This window comes from Sminthopsis crassicaudata, chromosome 5, assembly GCF_048593235.1.
Source record: "Sminthopsis crassicaudata isolate SCR6 chromosome 5, ASM4859323v1, whole genome shotgun sequence".
NCBI classification, from domain to species: domain Eukaryota; kingdom Metazoa; phylum Chordata; class Mammalia; order Dasyuromorphia; family Dasyuridae; genus Sminthopsis; species Sminthopsis crassicaudata.
The window spans coordinates 195488145-195502782 of NC_133621.1; the positions used below are offsets into that span (position 1 = coordinate 195488145).

General features: G+C 39.1%; 1 protein-coding gene across 1 annotated transcript in view; it reads left to right on the forward strand.

The window, feature by feature from the left end:
* IQSEC3 (IQ motif and Sec7 domain ArfGEF 3) overlaps positions 1 to 14638 on the forward strand; it is a 156422-nt gene that overhangs the window by 53945 nt on the left and 87839 nt on the right. Inside the window, 1 exon segment of the mRNA XM_074269310.1 lies at positions 558 to 641. Coding sequence (XP_074125411.1) covers positions 558 to 641 — 84 coding nt within the window.

A 14638-nucleotide genomic window follows, 5' to 3' on the forward strand; every position in this document is an offset into this window, starting at 1 on the left:
AAGATCCCCCCACACAAGTTCATAAAGAGTTGAACAGGACTAAAATGACAGAACAATTGAGAATACACTTTGGTTTCTAGAGCATTACAGACGCTGCGTTGGAGAAAGAGTGTCAGGGTGATAATGATATTTCACATTTCATGATCAATTTAAGGCTTACAAAGTATTTTTCTCACAACCTACCTGTGAAGTAGGTGGTACAAGCATTCCCGCCCCTCTTTTACAGATGAGAGAACAGAGGAAGCAAAGTGTTAATGACTTTTCTAGAGTTTCATAATTAGGAAGTAGAAGAAGCAGGTTCAAATCCAAGTCTATTGAGTCTAAGATCAATACTCTCTATTGTGCGCCTATTATTGCATATTTTATAGGAAAGAACAAATGGAGAGAAAGGCTACCAGAGCCTGAGATCAGTAGGGATGCTTAGTTCTCCCTCTGCTCTGGATCATTGATTCAATTGTATATAAAATATGCTCATGTGTAATGGTTGTGCTGGTGGGATTTGTGGGGTCCTCCAGCACCAGCTAGAAATCTGACTGGCCTCTGTCTCTCATTTCCAGGAATGAGACTGTGCTGCACCAATTCTGCTGTCCAGCTGCTGATGCCGAACAGAAGCCTGCATCTTCAGATCTGGCCTCCCAAAGGTGGGAATTTGGATGTCTGTCTCTTTCTTTTATCATGTTTGGGTATTCCTTTAGATCTTTCCTATCTTCTTTCCTACCTGATCAAACCTTTCATTTCACGCTTATATTCTTTTCTTCTGATCAATTTTCATCAAACTTCTTATTTTTTCCCTCTTTATTTTGTTTTCAAGTCACTTAGTCTCTATTTGCCTCAGTTTCCTCAAATGGGATATGAATAGCACCTACTTCTTGTGGTTGTTGTGAGGATCAAATGAGATAGTATTTCTAAAGCTTTTAGCACAGTGGTTAATAAATGCTTGTTCTTTTCCCCCTCTTAGACTCTTTAGGGACTGGAGTACCTTGCCCCTCTTCATTATAAAAATGCCATATAAAGTGCAATAATTTTTAAAATGCAAATTTAATGAAAACTAATTTAGTTTTAATGGATTTTATACCTATTCAGAGAACTGGAAATAGCATGGGAGGGGTTTGAAAAATAAGGAATTTTAGTGCTAGGCTTTTGCTTTCTGGGAGGTAAATATATAAAGTATAAATTAGGTTTTCTTCCCCAAGGAAGAAGATATACTTCTATGTTTCATGCATACCTATGTTTCAAAAGATGCCCACATCTTCCCTTTGTGCCTTCTCAATATAAGCACCCATGTCCCTAATCACTCTATTCTGAGTCATCTTCCCCTATTTTTCCATTCCCTGAACAAAGACCAGAAAACTGATAAGGAGCAATACTCCAAGCTCTCATCCTAAAGCAACATTGGTGTTTCCGACTTGATTCATAGTATTTAAGACTTGAAGGAAACATTGAATTCAAACCCCACATTTTACAGATGAGGAGTTAAGGCCAGAGAATAAAGCAATTTGTCCAAGGTTACCCAGTTAGCAAGGAGAAGAGCTCGAGTTTTAACATATACCTTCTGATACAAAATTCTGTGCTCTTCCCACTCCTTTCCTTTGCTTTTTTCTGTATTTCTCCCCTTTCTGCCCCTCCTACATCACATAACATTCTAACACCCTTCCAGCCTCATGCTGTCCCCCCTGCCCCATCCTCGAAAGCCCCTTCCTGCTCCTCTCTAGACTAAACATGGTGGGTAAGGGATGGGCCAAGCCACTGGTACTTTTGGCAAGAGGTGGGAATGTGATTGACTTCAAACTGATTTGGGTTGGGGATTTTTCTTGAGGTGGAATTTTTTTCATGGGGTCTGGGACCTCCAATATATTAGGGGACCTTGTCCCATGATTTGAGATATGTTAATGGGAAATCTACCATTTTGGTTCCCAAGAAAACTGCCATTTGCCTTTCATCTTAAGGGGCTACCAGCTAGGTTTGGGGACTCTCTAGAGGGAAGTGTTTTTCTTTGGTTTGGTGTTGGATTTGTCAGAGGCCTGAAAACCCTCCCTTCCCCTCCCTCCCCCTAATTCAATGGGGGAGGGTGGGATTGTGACTTGTCCCCAGGTTGGTCCAGGACTCTGGTTCTCTCTCCATCTCTGTTTCCTGGCTTCTCCTAGATCCTGTTGTCCTATTTGTCTGTTTGTCTGGTTTGTGGCTTTCCACTGTGTGTGTCTGTCTGTCTGTGTTGTCAGGGCCTCTGATTCTCTGAGAGGATCCTGCCTCTTTGTTATCTCGTCTTGCTGCTTTATAGAACATGTATCAGTCTGTTTGCTTCTGGATGTCTCAAGGGGGATTCTACTTTTGTTTATCTTCCAAAAGACCTTCCTCCTTCTCTGCCCCTTAAATCCCAAGCTCTGACATGGGGCACGGGATGCCCTCATTGTTCTCTTTAACCAGAGGAGGTCATCTTTGGGGAACTGTAAGTCTAGTGACTATTAACTTCTCCTAACCCTCTCCTCTATACCTTGTGTTGGACATAAGGAGAGGGGCTAGGACTAGGAATTGAGCCTTTCAGAGTAAAGTCTCTTTGTAAATCCATCTGGTTCCTTCCAATTTAGCCATGCTCCACACACGGTACGACTTCCCAATGCCATCTCTAGGATAAGCCACTTGGGTATCCCAGTGATTCAGAGAGGAGTCCAGCAAAAGTTAATCAGAGCTCAGCATGGTTTCCTGGATGGTTGTAGGTAGGATAAGGTAATTGGGTCTCAGCTTTCGGCCAGTCAAATTTGCCTGTTGGCTTGATCAGATTATAGGAAAGGATAATAACATTTCTCCCCAGCTTATGTTCTGGGCAAGAAGGGAGGACAAAAGGCTCTGGGAAAATAGGACTGGATCCAATCAGAAGAGGTTTTTCCACCCCACTTCTAGCTCTATTTGCCATCCTGTCCTTGACTCTCTGTTTTAATGAGGGCAGCCCTCATGAATACTCTGACTTTATCCTGTGTGGCTGGTTTTAGCCAACTGGACTGTCAGAGCCGGTTTGTATTATCTCCTCCATCCCACCTTCCAAATGTGGAGCTAAGCAGAGTATCTTTAATTAAGCTATCTGGGTGCTACTAGTGTGGCTTGTCACTCTAAGAGGATTACTTGGTCCTGGGATTAATCAAGTGTGCAAAGGGAGGACCGACTCATGCTTCGGTCAGCTGAGCACTCGTCCTGGTGGTCCAGCTTCCATTCTCTAGTGTGGCCCCAGAGAACCCCTCACAGACCAGCTGACAGAAGGAGAAAAGCTTGATGTTTGTGAAGAAGAGTCTGAAAAAAAGGAAATATTTTTCTTCGCAGGACAGATAATGAGGAACTAGGAGGGGATAACATTGATTCTTTTCTGGTAGAGAACAAGAGGCAGAGAAAGAATTCATGTTAAGCCAGTAAGAAGGGAAGGAAGTCACAGAGTGAGCATCGGGGACCAGAGCAGTGGGAAACAGTTTGCAGAGATAATTCAGCATCCTCAGAGTCTGTGGAGCAAACCCTCCTGTGCCAGAGCACTAGGGAGAATCTGTAGGGTTTTGAACCAGGACTGCTCCCTCTGGCCCTTGGTTAAGTTCAGAAAGGTAGGCCCCTTGGCCAGGCTCTCCCTGGGTAATTTAGTTAGGTTAGCACTTCATGGTGGGGTTGAATGGGACTGGAGCAGTGTTAATGAGGCTATATTCACTGTCCTATTATTTGGACCTGGGAAGCAGCAGGAAGAACTCTGCCTCAATATGGTTTGAAGAGTATAGTCTGACCCAAGCCTGGCTTGCCCCTCCCCATCTTCTTCCCCCCAGCTAATGGTAGGACTTTATTCTGGGGAGCTGAATAGGCCAGTAATTGCAGCCCTACTTTCCATCCCTCTGGCTCAGCTCCTCATCCCTCTCTCCCCATCTCTCTGTGACACGCCAAACAATGACCCAGGAGCTGGCCAGGCGCCTCTCAGCAGTGAGCAGAATTGCAGTCCATTTGTCTCTGTGGGTGGCAACGGGGGCCCCGATGAGGGAGATTGGTTTTTATTAGAGTAATGAGAGGAGGCTGCTGCTGGGATGAAGCCAGAAGCAGCAGCTGCTTTTCTAGAAGGGGAGGCTCCAGCCCTCTGTGGGTCTCTCCAGCTTCCTGAGAAGGGGCTTCCGAGTCAGGAGAAAAAGGTGCTGCAGAGAGAAGCACCCTGGGGAAACTGGAACAAGATTTCAGAGGCTTCTTGTAGTACTTAAACCTCAGATCCAATAAAAGTACTCAAATGCCCATGATGCTCCCTTCATCTTCATTTTTTAAAATAGCTTTTTATTTACAAATTATATGCATGGGTAATTTTTCAGCCTTGACAATTGCAAAATCTTCTGTTCCAACTTTTCCCCTCCCCCCCAGATGGCAGGTTGACCAATACATGTTAAATATGTTAAAGAATATATGTTAAATACAATATATGTATACATGTCCATACAGTTATTTTGCTGCACAAAAAGAATCAGACTTTGACCTTCATCTTCATTCTTGAGAATACTTCCTTCCTGTCAATTCCTCACATCTATATCCTAGAAGCTAGAAAAATAAATGTTCACTGAGGGGGTCAAGATAAATTTTTGTATCCACTTATAATTTTTCCAAGCTTAGCCAATCTTTCTATCCCCAAATCTGGCAACATGTTTAAGTTTCAATCATTTAAATTGAAAAAAATTATCATTCAGGGACTTATGCTAGCAAAGTACTATGCCAGATAGAGGAGATCCAAAGATAATGTGGATTATAAATCCAAATTAATAAGTCCCTTACCCTGAGAGAACTCATATTCTATTGAAGGATACAACATGGAAACAGATGAGTAAATATAAAATGATTTGAGAGGGGAAAGGATGCTAAACAACAATCACTACCACAATCAGGGAGCCCAACAAAATTTGTGGGTGAAATTTAGGATTCTAAGAGACTGGGTGTTGGAAAGTATATGTCAGGTATTGGGGAAAGCTTGTGCAAAGATCTGGTGGGAGATAGAATACAGAGTTCAGGGAACTGCAAGCGGGACTGCTGTCCCTAAATGGATAGACTCAGTTTGTGATTTTGTTGGTACAAAGAATTCCTAGATGAGGAATCTCTTTACCAATAATGATCAGCACCTCTTCTAAGTCTTGGTGGTCCAGGGCACTGAGAAATGAGCTGCCTAGGGTCATGTCCCAATTTGTGTCAGGCTTGGAACTTCAACTCAGGGCTCCCTGGTTTTTGAAGTTGCCTCAAAGCATATGGAAGTGACATGAAACAAGACTGGACTTCATAACTATATTGCGGAAGGCTTAAATGCCAGGCTGGGAGTTAATGTTCTCTTTTAGAGGCAATAAGGAGCCACTGATGATTCATTTGGGGTCCAGAGTCACTTTGTCTTTAACCACCCCTATATTGACCAGCCTTTTTGTCCTATGAGTATTTGTGGCAGAGACTACTTTCCAATAACATGGACCAGGACTCCTAGGTAATAATGTTAGTTTGGTGAGGAGGGAACCGGCAATAAGCTTGGACAGAACAAACATTTCCCCTCTTCCTGCTTGTCTCTGAGTGGGGTTGCTGATATCGGGGCTGAGGTATGATCAATACAGCCTGGCCAGTGTTTACTCAGCGATTATGGAGCAATTAAATTCTCAATCAATACAGTTTAAACTTCAAGCATTTGAGTTCTCCAGGCCTCCTGTGCCTGCTCCATTAGTCACAGCCCCGGCTTAGCAGCTGCCGGGAGCTTCTGGCTGGGAGCTGGATGTATGTCACTTCTTTCTCTTCTCATCCGTCCCTGCTGTTCAACGTTTAGCAGGGAAAGGGCCTCTATTAAGCAAGTTAGATGAATTGCCAAGATGCTATTGGACAAATCTGAGGGACTCAGACCATGGAAGCTAAGGTTTCCTGATAGCCCATGTTGCTTTTTTCCCAATCCACCCCATTCCATTTCCCGGACTCTCTTGTCATTGTCCCTGGGAGATTCCTCAAACGAAAATACCAGGGTATGAAGGGATGAAGTCAAAGGGAAAATATTCTTATTCCCATGAGGCAAAATTTCCTGGGATACCATATCTTGAAATCCAGGACAAACAGCCATTAATGAAGCAGAGATTCATACTAGCTGACTTTTATAGAGCTCTCTAAAGTTTGTAAAACCTTATGTATTTTATGTGAACTTCACAACAAATCTGAGGTACAAGTTTCTTCACTTTACAGATGAGGAAAATAGGACTGGATATGTGATTTGCCTCAAGTCACATTGTAGCTAGTGTTTAAGGCAATATTCAAATGTACTTCTTATCTGCAAGGTTCAGTGCTCTATTCAGATCTAGACCACATGACACCCTCATAGTTTGGAAATATATAATATAAATGTATATATGCATACATATATGTGTGTATATATATATATATATACATATATATATATATATATATTCTTAGAACTTGTCTCTTTTATCTCAGAGTCTTTTTGCCACAAGTATATAATTCCACCCTAGTTTCTGGCCATTCTCTAAGTCTTTTACCTCAATTCTAGAGGCTTCTTTCCTCTACCAGTCCTTGCTTAAGAATTTCCTCATCCTCACCCCACAAGCAGTGATGGAGGTGCCTTTAGCTTTTAACAAAGCTGTTTTGCTGTTTACAATTTCAATATACATGCAATACTTTAAACCAAAGAGTTTTCTGGCACTTTAAAGACAAAAAAGTCAACAAAGTAGTTTTGATGACTTTGACATTATTTAATTTAAATTATTTCAGGAAGCAAAGAAGATGAGAAAGACATGTTATTTTGCAGCTTGTAATTGTTACCTACAAGATTCTGGTTAACACCTCCAGGGTACAATTTATGGTGTACCACTGAGTCTAAGTGAATACCGATCTGTGCCTCCTTAGTGCTGAAAGAAATTTGGAGGTGACAGACACTGGGTAACAAGGTCAATGGAAGGAAAATGCATGTTTGGATTTGTTGAGACATGAATCCTTCCTCATTTCACCCTTGGTTTTTGTCTGGAGGTAGAGGCATATAGGGTACTGGCAAATGTATTTTATTTAATAAGTTTTCATTTATTTGCTGGGAAGTATGGACTGAAAAAATATTGCATATAGATAGACCAGTAACAGCAACAGAAAAAAAGAAGCTTTAACTCATTTTATTGCAACTAGAAAATATAGTTTTTCATGTCACTAAGAGGGATTTGGACACAAGAAAATCTGTCTTTCTGGATTGAGAAGCTTTTGAACGTGAACCACTGAGGTTAGCCTCCTTTTGTAGCGATTTTAAAAAATAAGGTTGACAAGCGGGGGTATAGTTCATCTCTGAGATGGGGTAAATGGACTAAATCTTCTCGAAAGTCCTGTGTTACTATGAGTTTTGTCTTGTTTGCCTATTTCCTACATTTGTTCCCTTGTCTCTTGTGTCTCTCAGAATGATCTCAGCTGGAAGAGGAAGGCTCTCTCTGGGAGGCATTCATGCAAACAGAGAATCAGGGGTGTTAGAGGTAATGAGGGGCAATAGAACATTAGAATGGATTTGGGCGACTGGACATTGTGGGAATGGAATAGACAGGAGAATGGCAGTCATATCCAATGGAGGGAGAACCAAGGAATCCATGCTTTTTTCTCCTTCATCTGTGTGCTTGGACAACTTGTGTTTTATGGGACATGGCCACTTTCTGTACATATAACAATCTGGATCTAGCCTTCTGGGTTCTCCTTAGGTTCCAAAGGCCACACAAGTATGTGTGTTACCTCTATAGAGCCATATATTGGAATGAGGATTCTTCAGTAAAGTCTGGCTCATTTATTACTATTGGATTCATGATGAAAAGGAAAGAAAATAAGCATTTATTAGACATCTGCTATATGCCAGGCATTGTGATAAACTCTTTACAAATATTATCTCATTAAATCCCCGTAACCATTCTGGAAGGTAGATGCTATTATAATCCCCATTTTACAGTTGAGGAAATTGAGGCTGACAGAGCTGACAGACAAATGGTTACTTTGTGTAGGTAAAGTGCTACATAACTGTTATTACTATTATCATTTGTATACTATTATTATCACGTTATTATTAACACATTTGTAAAAAGTACTCTGTAAATAAGTGAGAACAGCTCTCCTTTGTGATAAAAATGTCTGGAATACAGAATTGCTGATTTTCAGAGAATAGGAGTCAGTGCTCAAAATGCTCAAAACTAGTAGGGTTCATGACTGAATAGGAAATGCACAATCTGCCTTTAAATTAACTCAAAATGGGGCAGTTTTTAAGACTTTCATGATTTATTACTTAGTTTAATGAGTTGTTTCAGCTACTGGTCACCATTCTGATAATTAGCTTCATTATCCAGTAGGTTACTGGTTTCCTAATTTAAGACTTTACAATGTGATTGGACCTACCAGAATATGCTTCTCACACACAGAGATAAGAAGAACCAAAGGTCCAGAATTACCTCTTTGCCACATGAAACTTTGGAAGAGGATTTTTGTAGAAAAATAAGTCTTACCCATGTACTTCACCTATTATTAACAAAGAAAGGATGGATTCTGAAATAGATGCATCTATCATCCTTTGTCTACTCCCACGTGGGTTCAAGAAAGTATGAGGCCAGTTTTGACAGGAGGTCAAGATTTCAGGTGTGACCCTTAGCTGCTCCCAGAAAAAAGTCATCTAGATGGTCATTCTGTTTTCTACTGTCCAAGCATTTGGAAGAGAGCAGACTTCCCAGTGAAACACAGAAGCTAAGAAAGCACTTGGCCAGACCCAAGACAAAAGTAGAAACACTGGGGGAAAAGGAAGCAGCAAGGATTTAAAACAGAGTAGAATAGTCTAAGCTTCAGGGAACCAGACCAGATCAAAGTGAAGTTAATAGAATTGGGCAGGTATGAGTTCCACCAGCCTCAGGGTCTTGGGAGGAGTGGGTAGGATGACCTTTTTCACTCTCCCTTTCCCACTCCTGTACAGAATTTAGTGACTTAGTGATTAGTGTTCATGGGCTACAGTCGGGTCTTTCTGTCATATCTTTTCTATGATATGTGAAATAAAGATTTTCTCGCATCTATGACTCATGCTGTATATCTGAGTGCCGGTAAGGGAATTGAAGACCCACATTTGGGAAACTAAGATACAGGTTTTGTTCAATGTATTCTAAGGTTGGTGAAGATGTGAGAGAGAGCCAAGGAGGGATTCCTGGGGAAAGGGTCATCCTCAAGTGTAACAAAGTCTATGTGAATAAAGTTTTTGAGAGAGATGATCCCTGCATCACAGGAGCCCCAGCTATGACATGGTTATATGTGGGGGCTAAGCATGAGTTCTAAACCCTGGGACTAAAGGGTTTTTAGCAATATGGAAAGTGGTTTTGCAAAGTCAGCATTACTAGAATCTTACACTAAGGCCTGTTATAGGCTTAAATGCTAGGGAAGAAGGTACCTAGGTCTAGGGCTGGACTAAGGTGAAGATGTGACTGCATGAAGCCCAATGGAGTCTCAGAGTTCCTGACACTAGGAAAGTATCCAGTTGTTTATACCTGGCTTAAGCCAAGGTTCCCCATGGCTCTAAGGAAGCACCAGCCTCTCTTGGTGGGCTGGTTTCAAAGAAAAAGCAGTTTTCAGCTGCTCAAAAGAACTCCATTCATATCACAAATTGTTTTTGATTTTAAAAGCTCAATATTCAAAAGAGAAAGTTTGGGAACAGAGGAACTAATTTGGGGAAGACATCAAAAGAGCTATGCATCTGGAACAATACTAACATATGGGAGGTGTACTAGATTAGGAGAAAAGATTTTCCAGGCATTTCAGCTAGAGAGAAATATTTTCACCTGACATTGGGCTTCACTGAGAAGGACTGGATTGGATTAAGAGCAGGGCCATTTTATGGGTGAAATCTTCTTGCCAGTGGGAGATGAAAAAAGTAGGGAGAAAAAGTGGGGTTTAGTCCAGCTTAGTCCAGACTAAGGAAGTTAGGGGAATAAAGACTATCTCTGTCCTTTTTCTAGAAAGGTGCCCTGAGTTGGAGTGCAAAAGATATTTTTTCATGTCCAATATCTTGTAATAATTGGCAATCTTGATGGATGTCTGGATCTTTGAATTCTTAAAGTGGAAGTTCATTATGAAGTAATTCCAAAGATTGGAGATACTCAGGGAAGTCTCATTTCTGAGGTTAAATCCTGGATTAAAGGATGCTCAGCTTCCTTAGGAAGAAAACCCTTTGGAACTTATGACTTGGCCACATCATGGCTGCCATATTGTATACCATTGACTCTCCAAGGCTGATGTCAGGAACTCAACTTGGTCCAAAAGCTTTTTAACAGACTCTGTGGGTGAGACAATGCCTGTGTCAGCCATATGCTTTTGCCCCCAGTCATTAATGACTCCTGGGGACTGACTTTCCACATTTCCCATCTGCTGTCTCAGAATTCCTATAGAAGAAAAGCAGAAGGAAAGAAGGGTAAAAAAATCTATATGCTTCCTTCTGTGGGTCAGAAAAAAGGGATGAATACTCCAAAAACAATCTATCTTTTAACAGGGAGAGGCAGTCAGTTCATCTTGAGGACAGCTCCAGTGAATGAGACTTAATTAGATGTCTTTAGTACTCCCAACAAGATGCCACGGGGTTTGCCATCCTCTCAGTAGGGAGATACTTTAAAAACTCCTAAACACTGACTGCCCTGTTAACCCATAAAGAATCTTCCTTGAAAAATGTTCCTCAAGAAACTTGGAAGGAAGTATTTGTTTTCATTCTTAGGCCACAGCAAATAGGTAAGATAGCTGAAGACTTAGCAGTAGAAAAGACAGTGAAATAGCCACTTTAAAAAAAGTTTTTTCATCTCTTTTTTTTTTTTTGGTCTAAACCTTATTTTTTTTTAGCTCTACTCTTTTTTATTCTATAAATTTGGATGGCTTGCATGTTTTTACTGTTATTCCTTTAACCAATTTTATTGATGTTTTTTGTTCAAGTCACTTACTTCTATCAATAAATCCCTCATTTCTTTCTTTCCCAGAAAGCCATTTCACATATAGTTAAATATCTTAGTGTGAGACAAAATGCTGAAGAATATCCAAGACTTTTAGGATAAACTAACAAGAAACATGTACACAAATAAGTTGCCAGGAGTTATATTACTATGGACAAAGCCTCCACATATAGCATGGAGAGGGTGATGTATCACTTATAACAATCATTAATAGACATCCCTAGCATCTTGTCCCTTCTACCCTTCTCTAAGAGAAACTTTTATTATTTGTCAGGAGGGGAAGCATGAGATTGGGGCCTAGTGTCTAGCTACTCTGGTTTCCTCAAAGCTAGAATGACATGTTTCTTTAAATATTATTAATCTAACCTATACTTGCCAACTTTGGCTTCATGCCTCACACAAATGGATGGCAATGGTCTCCATCAGTGAGGAGATAGAATCCCATACCAATATGCTTAAGGGCTCAGATTATACTAGAAAGAATATTTCTAAAAAGAAAGAAGAAAAAGTCAGTTTACCAAAACTAACACATGCAACATTACATGACCCTCTTTCTTCCTCTTAATCTCCTAACACCGTAACTATAGGTCTGGTTCAAAGCACACATCTCATGGGGCTGCAGTCCTGTAGACTCCAAGTATAATGGAAAACAAAAAATAAAAAAAAAACATGGAAACAAGACAGTAAGGGCAGTCCAATGTTTTCTTAGTACAAGTAGTTTGTAGTCAGATTACAAAAGGCTTTACATGAGGTATTGAATGCTAGGGAGATGGTTATAGGGTGTCTTAGGGTGAAATGCTGAATATTTTTGATTGTAGGAATAGTATGGCCAGACCTGTGCCCTAAGAAAGATCATTTTGGGTGTGTATAAGCATTTAAAAATGCAGGGAGGGAAAGCGGAATAGCAATTTGAATGCTATTACTAGAATTCCTATGAGAAGCAATAGAGACCATGTGAAGAGAGCAAGTTAAGATAGAATTGTCAAGGCATGGCAACTGATTCAAGAAGGGGCATGTTTGGAAGAAGGAAGAGTTAAAGATGACTCAAATTTTAAATCTGAGTGACTGTAATGATGGAGATACTCTCAACAGAAACAGGGAAATTTGGAGGAGAGAGGCTTAAAGTAGCAGATAAGTTCTTGGAAAGTTTGAAGTTTGAATTTTTAAAAGGACATTTAGGTGAATATGTCTAGAAAGAAGTTGGTAATGCAGAATTAGAATTAAAAAAGAAATGAGTAGGTATAGGTGATCATTGAGATCTTAGGAACTGATGAAGACATCAAGGGAAAATATAAAGAGGGATCCTTGAGAGACACATGCTTAGAGGGATGGCAGTTGGTGAATAATAATCTTGCAAAGCAGACTGATAAGGAACAGTAAGATACAAGAAGGACCAGAAGAGAAAGCAATGTCCCAGGAGCCAAAATATTAGAGAGTATATAAAAGGAGGGAATAACCAATAGTATAAAAAAGTACTTCAGTCAAGAAGGATAAAGTTTAAGAAAAGGTTGCTAGATTTAGCAGTTAAGAAGTTGTTGGAGACTGTATAGAAATCAAGTTTATGTAGTCAGAAACCAAATGATAAAACGTTGAGAAATAAATGTACATATATTACTATATACTATATACTATATGTGTAGGGACATAGGTGGGGGCAGAGATTATAGGAAAGAAGGGTTTTAAGATAGGAGCAGTAAGAAATTCATAAGTGAAGCAAATTCCAATGTTGGAGAGTGGAGTTACTGTTAGGGAGATTAAAAGGAAAGGAATAGAATAAAAACATATGATCAGGGACATAGCAAGTTATAGGGAAGAAAAAGTGGGTCAAACACAGATTACTTTGATCATGCATCACTAATTTTAAACTCATTCTTCTTTAATAACCATTTTTGTTTTAAAGAAATAGGTGGAAGATAAGTAGGACAAGAATACAAGAGGATACAGTGGAGGGAAACACACAAATAAGACTCATAATTCTGAGTATAAATGGGATAGATTCACCTATGATGTGGAAAAGAATAGCAGAATATATTGGAAAGGAGAATCCAGCAATATTCTGGGTAAAATGTTCATAAGAAATACTTCTGAAGAAAGATTCACATAAAGTTAAAATAAGGAGCTTGATATGTCAGTTTAAATAAACACAAAAACTAGTCATAATCTCAGGCTTGGTGACAGTAAAATTAGAAATGATTAAAAAAGATAAACAGGGAAACTATACAACTCATATACATCACATATAATGAATAAATAAAAATATTCATTATATGTATACCAAAAGATATAAGATCTAAATACTTAAAGGAAAAGTTGAGCTGCAAGTAAAATAATAATATTGTTAAACCTCAATTTTAGACCTTAAAAAAAATCTAAAACAAGAGAACCTGAATACAATTTGGAAAAGTTAGATGTGATAAATCTCTGGTGATTACTGAATGGAAAGAGAAAGGATTATATATATTCACATTTACCATGTCATTTATATAAAAATTAATCCTGCATTAGAGAATAAAAATCTCATAAAATAAGCATAAATATCAGACTCATACTTAACTGGTCATAATTCAATAATATTCAATAAAAGACTTTGAGAAATGGATTACAAGTTAATTTGAAGAGTAATTTAATCCTAAAGGACTTGGGTGAAACAGCAAAGAATAGAAATAATAAGAATAACAATAGTGAGAGCATAGCAAAATTTTCCGGATACAACTAAAGCAGTCATTAGGAGAAAATGATTTCGCCAATAAGAAAGAGAAAAACAATTCATCAAATTGGGCATGCAAAGCCCCCCAATAAATACCAAATTAGAAATTCTGAAATTCAAAGAAACAGAGTAAAAGCAAAAACCAAACCTAATAAGAAAACATGGAAGTGATAAATAAAAATAGGAGCTGGGGTTTTTGGGGAAAAAAAAAAAAAACTACTAAAGACAGAAACAGTTTGATTTCTGAAAAAGAAAACCACATTTTTGGTGTTAAGAATGAAAAAAGATTCATAACAATTGAAAATGAAATAAAATACCAGAAATTATTTTTCCTATTTATATACCAAGACTGGTACTTCATTTGAGGCAAATGGATATTTATCAAAAATATAAAGTGTCTAAATAAATAGAACGAGAAATAGATTGTAATCCAACTTCGGGGGGAGGGGAATTTAAGAAGTCATAAATGAGCTCCCAAAGGGGGTAAAAACAAGGCCAGATGGATTTGCAAGTGAATTCTATTAAACATCCAAAGAACAGTTAATTCCAACATTACATAAACTGCAAAAATAGGAAAACACATTCATCTACCCCAGATATCTTAGGACATCTTGCAGTAAAGATGCATCCCCATTTAAATTTCAGCAAAACTGAAGGTTGGAAAGAACAAAAACAAACACATTGGAATATAAAAGAGAAGTCCTTTGGGATATAAAGTAAGATCTCACACCTAGGAAGAGATTGAATAGCTAAACTAAATATGAAATGGTCACTGAGGAAAGTAGACTTCCCCATGATAAAAACAGTCTTAGTGTGCTTTTCCCAAGTCACTCATCTACAAGGGAACCCCAATAGGAGTCCAGGAAATGAAACTGCCTAGATATTATATATAGTGAGATAGTTCCTAACTGGGGAAAACATGGGGGAACTGTGAAACAGAAGAGGTTTGACTTCTTCGATGTCATTATAAAACTTC